This window comes from Maylandia zebra, linkage group LG11, assembly GCF_041146795.1.
Source record: "Maylandia zebra isolate NMK-2024a linkage group LG11, Mzebra_GT3a, whole genome shotgun sequence".
Taxonomy (NCBI): domain Eukaryota; kingdom Metazoa; phylum Chordata; class Actinopteri; order Cichliformes; family Cichlidae; genus Maylandia; species Maylandia zebra.
Genome location: NC_135177.1, coordinates 22,713,676 through 22,721,724, shown reverse-complemented (window position 1 = coordinate 22,721,724; position 8,049 = coordinate 22,713,676). Strand labels below are relative to the sequence as shown.

The window sequence follows — 8,049 nt, the reverse complement described above, 5'->3', positions numbered from 1 at the left end:
TCTACAGACATAACTATTTTCCTAGTGACACGTGAACTATAAGAGAAGCAGCTGAGGGGTCAAAGGATCTTCATATCTGACTCACAGCCAGCCTGTCAAACAGTTTGTTCCAGGAAGCCAAAGTTCAGATCAGATCAATAAGGCTGTGCTTGAGTTTAATTATATTAAATACTATATTTGGCCCACAAAGTGAGGGCGGGGGGTGGGGGTATGTCTTGGTCCTAACTTAACTTTGAATCATACAAGTATTTGAATTGGTCACAAAGATAAGGTTAAATAACATGAGATGTATTGTATTTACCTATTTTTTGCAACAGCTAAAAGTTTAATCAAACACAATCTATGATAAAAGACCTTCAATAAATAGAATATTTTATACTTGAATAACATAAAATATTAAGAAAGCCCATGCGGTAATGAAAATATCACATCCTGGAATATTCCCAATTTGACATCTTATCTTTGAATGGGCTCATGCACCATAAAAAATAAATGTAGTATAATAAAATTGATGAGGTCTTTTTTGGCTGCTAACCTCAATCAATATTGTAATAAATGTCAGAATGATCTCTTCCTATTAAATTATTTACTTGTTTTGGCCAGAGAAACACTTTTGTAGCTGTAGATCTCAGTGGGAAACATTAGCGAAGCATAGGGATTATGTAGACGGCTGTGTGTGTTGTGTGTGTATATCCCCTCATCTAAATCCAGATATGTCCACCATAGACTGAAGGATAGAAGGAGTTAAAATCCAAGCACAGGAAATTAAAAGTCTGATGCTCAAAATTTCCTCTACTTAATGTATCCTCTCAGTGGTCTAACAAATCCCACACCTGTGGACTCATATTTAGTCAGCTTAATAATTTTTTCTTAAAAATGTGCTCTGCACACATCACATTATTATTAAATAGTTTTCTCTATTGGTAAATTAATCATTAGAAATAATACTCTTGTATACTTATTCCTGAGAAAGACAAATGCATCTACTATTAGAAAAGTAGCCTGCTCCCATAAAGAATGAAATGAGATCACAAGCTGTGCAGCTTAATTGGTATTTCAATTCTCTCCTTCTTCTCTGATTACTGTAGCGATGCCCCCTCCTGGTGAAAAGTTGGATGTGCGCTCTCTTCCTTGCTGAACCTTCCAAATGCAGATTTTCATTGGACCAGTCCTGCTCCCTTTCTTCCCCTCCCACATGCATGCAAACACTCACATGGATTACACATCAGACATTTTAGTATGATACTTTTTATTTAAACTTAAAAAGAGAGTGGATCAAAAACAGGATTCAATAAATTAGAAATAAATATAATTGCTGTAATAATTAATACATACATTATAATTACTCGATTGCAAGAAGTGAGAGAGACAGACCCTCAAAAGTTGTTTTTTTTCCTCTAGAAAATCCTAAATCAAAATATTGCAACCCACTCAAACCCCCTTTTCTCCCAATAAACAAAATAATTGATAAATTAGTAAATAAATAAAAAATAGCTCAAATATTAAAACCTCCCGAATAAAAGTGCAATCCCTCCCTCCCCCGTGTTTCACCTAAAGTCTAAGTAGAAATTTAAAATAGGTTAGTGATTTCCCATTTTACAATTTGGAATGTATTTTCCTTTCATGAAGATGATGATGTTACTAGTGGTAATAATAATAATAATGATAATAATAATAATAATAATAATGTTGCTGTGTCCTGCTCAGTGTTTATCTAAAGTAGTATTCTTTTTGCATTTTTCTTGTTTTTTAAATGCTGCTCTTTGTAAACTAAACTATTTACAGGTCATTAGGATCTTCTCCAAAGTCTCTCTAACCTACTCATTTAGTCGTCTTTTTTTGTATTTTCTTGGGTTTTTATTATGAAACATCGGTCCCTCTATATTTGTCATGTATTAGACATGGTATAGACAAGTTAAAGTCTATTGGAGTGATATATCAGCAGGTTGATTTCACCCTTCTCACTTGGTCTGAGTTGTCTTAGCTGTACTAAACACCCTGTTCCACACAGACTACGGTCAAACCAAGGTCTCGGCCGTATGGGTGAGATTACTGACTCGCGTGTGTATTTGTGTAAGTGTCAGCAAGTGTGTGTGTGTGTTTTTGTGCATTTTATGTACATATCAGCCACGAACCCTATGAGGTTCGGTGTTGATGTATGTTTGTGTGTTTGCGTGAGTGTGGCTGCAGTCCGCGTACGCTCACAGGCAGCAGACAGTCTGAAAGCACAATGAACCCTGGGATTCCTCCTCGGCTGGACTCTGAAAGGTCACCTGTGAAGGCAGGAGAGTTGGAGGGTAGAGGGAGTGATAAAAGGAGAGAGGGACAGAGAAGGAGGGAGGATCTGTTAGAGTTATAAATACTCTGAGGCTCTGCGTTTCTCTCTGATCTTCACAGCTTGTCAAACAAGACTCCTGTGTAGGCCTGACTGCCACACTTCCTGCAGCAAACTGCACCTCAGGATGCTGCTAGCTTCGCTTAGCTTCAGTCTAAGGTGAGTGCGTCAAACAAGAAAGCATCATTCTGTCTTTCAGCAGCGGTAACTCATGGTGCTTTAAACACATACACACACAGTGCCTGGATCATGCAACTCAATACAGTGAAAATCACTCAAATGTGTTACTGTGGGACTGTAGGTGTGTGTTTGGATGTAAATGTGTGTGTGTGTGTGTGTTAGTAAGTCTACAGAATCTAGAAGTATGCACTTATGTCTCTGTGTCCTTATGAACATGTGCCTCGATTCATAGCAAGCAAACACTACTACCAACATGCATCACTCTCTGGCATTTGCAGTATAGAAATTCTGGGTGATCATTTTAATCAGGATAAAGAAGTGGCCACAACTTTTTGTATTATACCGAGGTATTACATGGCCTTCTTATTACCCACAAGGATTTGTTATGTAAAAGCTTGTCTAGAAATAGAAGCTGAATCCTTTATTTATAATGTGTGCTGCCATTTGAAAGTGCCTCCAAACACCGACCTGACAGCAGCTACACATTTTCTGCTCTCTGGTAAAGGTTACGGGTTTGTGGAGGATTACATTTACGTCACAATCTCTCTTGTTATTTTTCTCCCAGAATTCCTATAGTTGAAGGCTGTTCTCCAATAAGCAAGAGGCACTTTTTTTCACAGTTTTTTTTTTTTATATACCACCATGGTAACCACATACCCTTTACCTCAAAACACGAGCTAGAGGGATAGAAAGAAGAGACTGGAGGGGAGAGAAGCAGAAAGAAAAAAACCTGACAGAGAGAGGAGGGAAAAGAAGAAGAGGAGCAAGGAGGTGGTGAGGGGAAGAGGGAGAAAAGAGCACAAAAGAAGTGATAGGGATATATATAAAAAGCTGTTTTCACACATGCACCGCAGCGCTGAACTTTTCTAGAAATGACGCGGAATAGGTGCAATGTGAAAAATTGAAACAGTGTTTAAATTGCCTGCTCTCCGGTACAAAGTCCATGTCAATCAAACGTGACGTAAGCGGATTTAGTGTGTTGCAGGTCGCTGCTTTTGTAATTGTGTTAATGCTCTTTGTGTCTGTATGAGAGTTTTTATAAGTGTTTAATATGTTGTCTTTCTTTGTTTATGTCTTTGTTTTATCGTTCATATGATTATGACTCTTACCTGTGCTTAGGTGCCCTTGGATCTTTGCTTTTTTTTCCTGCCTATGAATGCCCTCAAACTGCCAGGGACTCCAGATGAAAGTTAGCCTGTATCGCAAAATCTGGAAGACTTACATAATGCACCTAAGTGCTCATCTTAATTATATAAAATAAACATATCCTGTAGGTATAACTATAGAATGTAATTGGCCAGTGAATTCACCATCACTACTACTAGTTCCAGCGAGTCCTAAGTGGCCTATGTAATGAAGGGCATGTTCGGAAATGTGGTGACCTGTTTCTCCCGACTCTGTCTGGAGTTCATGTGTGAAAATGGCTCAGGAGAGAAAAACGAAGGAGCAAAAAACTAAAGTGGCACATCAAACACTGTAATAAATCACAATCCAGGATTAAAAACTCAGCCTATCAGAGCACAGCTCAACAAAATGCATGCTCGCTCCAAAGTACAGTGTGCCTTTGTCAGTAAAATGAAAGTAACCTTGTCTGTCTCTCTTCTGGCCTGTGTAGCCCATACTTTGGACCAGTCTGTGGCCATATTTAGAGCTCTGTTCAACCACATCATGGCCTCTGTTCCAACATGTACGGCCACTGTATGTTGCATAATATAATAAAACAAGTAAATGTAATTTGCAGTAAACTGTATTTCTGCTCTAGCTTTCTCCAGCAGTCCACCGTGGAAGCCTCTGCACACCTTTCTGTACAGACACCAATACAACGAGGATTACGCTCTCCTGTATTACACGCTAACAGTGTAACACAGACACATACGTACACACAGATGCCCACGCTCACTACTTTACCCAAACCATTTGTTCAAATAATAAACACACCAAACAGAACACTACAGAAACTGATCAAAAACGAGGCTGAAAAGAGTAACGAGCGTTGCTACAGAATTGATCAAATTACTATAAAATGATTCAAAGTATCAAGTATCCAATCGAATCAGTTGATTCTGAGTACAGTCCGGGCTATTGATAGTTATTGATCAGTATGTGCACAGGTCAATACAAAATAAAGTCACAATGCACCAAACACAGTCTGTGGTCACTACAGCAACAGGACATGCAGGTCAACGCATGGCTGGTTGCTCGAGGTGACAGAACAAAAATTGCCAAGGGCAACCAACACAGGCAATCAATCGCCACAGCAACCCAAACACAGGCCAACCAATCAACTTACAACAATGTGAGAGGAAGGGGGGGTCGGGGCTTTATCGGTCACTAGGCAACCATTGCCATAGCGATGGGGTCCTCGTGAATTATGATTGGACGGAAGGTTCTTGGGTGTTTCAGGAAAAGATCAAAACAGCAGGAAAGAAAATAAATAAGATTGTCAAAGAAAATAAAAAAGGGAAACAATATTTTAGTATAATTACTCTTCTTGAGTTGATTAAGCTGTTTTTCTGTAAGTTACCCAAAGCATATTTCACTGAAATGTCAGGTTAAAGCTTTCCCCGTCAGTTAGCTGTGCACTGTCAAGTCTAAGTTACCTTGTCCACTTTTTTTTCCTCACTAACCCAAATTTATCCGCTTGCTCCCCAACACAGAGACAGAGCGCAATGCGTCTTACTCTGAAAACCACGCCCACTGGACTCGTCATATTTATTATAGTTTTTTATTTTTTTTAATATTATCCTTGGTTTTAAATATTAAATATGTCTTTTAATTTTAATTTTCTTTTTAATTTAGTTTAATAAAGCTGTCAAACTGGGTTTATTTTTTTCAGTTAAAAATACACTTTAAAAAAATGATTTCAGTATTAATTTTAGTTTTTTAAACATTATATTGTGTAAAAGTAATTGTATATACAAATGCAGCATTTTCTGAATATGATTCACAGTCCTGTAAACATCTGAGGAGCATCCAATAAAACTGACACTGGATATCAGTAACAATATGCCTGCACCACACTAACGAGTTTCACTGTTTTAGCCTTAGTTTGCTTTGGGCGGGACTTGATTGCACTCTGTCTCTATACTAAGGCTCACTTGTCTCATATTGTGCCACTCTTCACCTGCTCTCCACCTCCTCACCTCTCTTCACTTGTTCTTCATCCTCTCAGTAGTCACTTAGTATGGGCGGTTGGCATCTTTCGGCCTTTTGAGCTGCACTTTCAGTCTCTTCATGCCAATCTGGAAGCCATTCATGGCCTGGATGGCGGCCTGAGCGCTGGCTGGGTTGTCAAAACTCACAAATCCTGAAAGACAGGCAAAATGCTAACTTTAGTCATTTTGTCAGGCGGGTTTACACGCATTAATTAACACAGTATTTCATCAGCCAATGACTTTTTCCACTTGTCCTTTCTTCGCTCTGATAAACCGGTCCTCCCCCATTCCCTCCCCCTTTCTCCCCCGTCTGCATTTCTCACCGAAGCATTTGCTCTGGTTGGTGGCACGGTCCACAAACACCTTGGCTGAGATGACATTGCCAAAAGGCAGGAACATCTGCAGCATCTCAGAGTCACTGAACTCCTGAGGCAGGTGGTAGATGAAGATGTTACACCCCTCTGGACCTAACACACACCCACACACACACGCACGCATCCACACAGTAGACAGAGTTTGATAAATGATCTCAGGCTGTAAAAACTTTGCAATAAAAAAAACTTTAAATAAGATCACTGGAGAGAGGGGCGTGGTCCCGGCCAGAAAGGAAACCACATCACCTTCTCTCTGCTGCTGTTGCTGGGGCTGCTGGTGTTGCTGGGCAACAAGTGTTGGCTGCTGGGGGAACGGCTGCCCGACCAATCCGTACGCAGCAGGGTACGCCGCTATTGGGAGAGACAGGGAGCAACAAAATATGATTGGACCACAACAACGAGTGGCAACATAGGAGCGTCCAATAGAGTCACTCTGTTCGAGCTGAAACGTCTTCTGCTGAAGGTGAAAACTATTAACTGTAACATACGAGTGGAATAAGTTCACCAGACAATGACACTGTTGATCTGAGCCTGTACACGCATTACATCTCCCCTTGATATTGAATCATGTACACATGATATGTCCTGTGTTACATTATCGCCAGCCTTTTGTGTCTTAATTAAATTGGATAAATCAAAACAAAATGAATTCAGTCAATCAAACTGTCCTTTTATCCTTGACAGTCTGAGAGCAGACACATTCATAACAAAGTCACAAGTCTGCTCATCTTGATTTAACCTCCTCCCTGAGACGTCGGCTGGGAAACACACATATGCATTAATAATAATACGGCTGAATATGGATTAGATATGTGTATGACTTCACTGAAGCTAACGTGATTTTTAGAGCCACGTGTAATTGATCCATATGTGCAACTTTGATTTACAAGGACATGCATATGGTGAACATCTGTCACATCATCTTCAGTGGCTTTTGAGCAGATGTATTTACTACTGATTTTGTTTGCATGCCTCGTCTATCTTAATGTAAGCAAAGCACACAGAAATTAATATCTATGAAGAATTCAGATGATTATAAGTGATCAGTTCTGTGATCTGCGCATACACCAACCTGTGTAGTGCTGCATGCCTGCGTAGGCCTGCTGTAGTGGGTCCAAGGCTGCTGCTGGACTCTGAGCTGGGGATATGAAATTTTAAAAAAAGGAGAATTTAAAAAAAGGCAATATATTAATAAATTCTTGTGATTTATTTTATTTCTATATCTGTAATGGACCTGGAGTTTATGTAGTGTTTATTGAGTTCTTGGTTTCTGTTTGTATTTTTATTTTCTATGTCTCTGTTATTGTGTTTAGTCTTATTCACTTTGTCTGCTTTGCGTCCTGCAATTTGGGTCCGGTCCTCATCACAACATCACAGTAGTAAACATATCTCTACACTCCATAATGATTTGATCAAAATACCTTGATATGGGTGAACGCCATTGGTGTATAGTGTTTCTGTTTGTTGCCCATTGGAGGGAGCTGGCACGCTGCTGTAACCATTCACTCCTATTGGTGGAGGAAGCGCTGGCACAGGTGTTGCTGCAATAGTTGGGGGGGTGTTTGTACCTACAGACAGATATCACAGCAAAACAGAGTCTCTGTCATTGCAAATATTTCACTATACCAGAGAGATGAGAGACACAGCTCTTAAAGAATAAAACGTTTAGATTTATGGGAGAAATCTGGTGGTAGAAAGATGGTAGTAGAAGTACAACTTTCAGGATTTTAAAACCCCATTTGGGGGCAAAGTCAGGGAACTAGAATAAGTCTTTGTTCTTTAAAAAAGATAAAACTTCCCTGGCAACACTATGCATGCAGTTTTTATGTCTCAGTGACCAGCGAAATTAAAATGAATTAAAAATAATACTTCAAAAGAAGTGCCTTGAGGCCTTTTAAGATAGCTACCAAGAGGCCTATCTTGCATCTCGAAGGACATTAACTATATTTCCTATGTGAGTACAACTGCTTCAATAACCAAACCTTCATTCAAAGATTCATCTTGC

The 8,049-nt window shown here is 39.5% G+C and overlaps 1 protein-coding gene across 4 annotated transcripts in view; it reads right to left on the bottom strand.

Moving 5' to 3' along the window:
* Window positions 1-1,232: 1,232 nt before the first annotated feature.
* LOC101467528 (CUGBP Elav-like family member 3) overlaps window positions 1,233-8,049 on the bottom strand; it is a 33,385-nt gene continuing 26,568 nt past the window's right edge. For 2 of the 4 annotated variants that reach the window (XM_004541227.4, XM_076890023.1), the window contains 6 exons: window positions 7,466-7,612; window positions 7,117-7,182; window positions 6,291-6,395; window positions 5,994-6,137; window positions 5,659-5,822; window positions 1,233-2,273 (listed from right to left, as the gene is read on the bottom strand). In XM_004541227.4, coding sequence (XP_004541284.1) covers window positions 5,695-5,822; window positions 5,994-6,137; window positions 6,291-6,395; window positions 7,117-7,182; window positions 7,466-7,612 — 590 coding nt within the window. In that variant the 3' untranslated portion in view covers window positions 1,233-2,273; window positions 5,659-5,694. The other 2 variants (XR_190936.4, XM_076890022.1) reach the window with 2 other exon arrangements.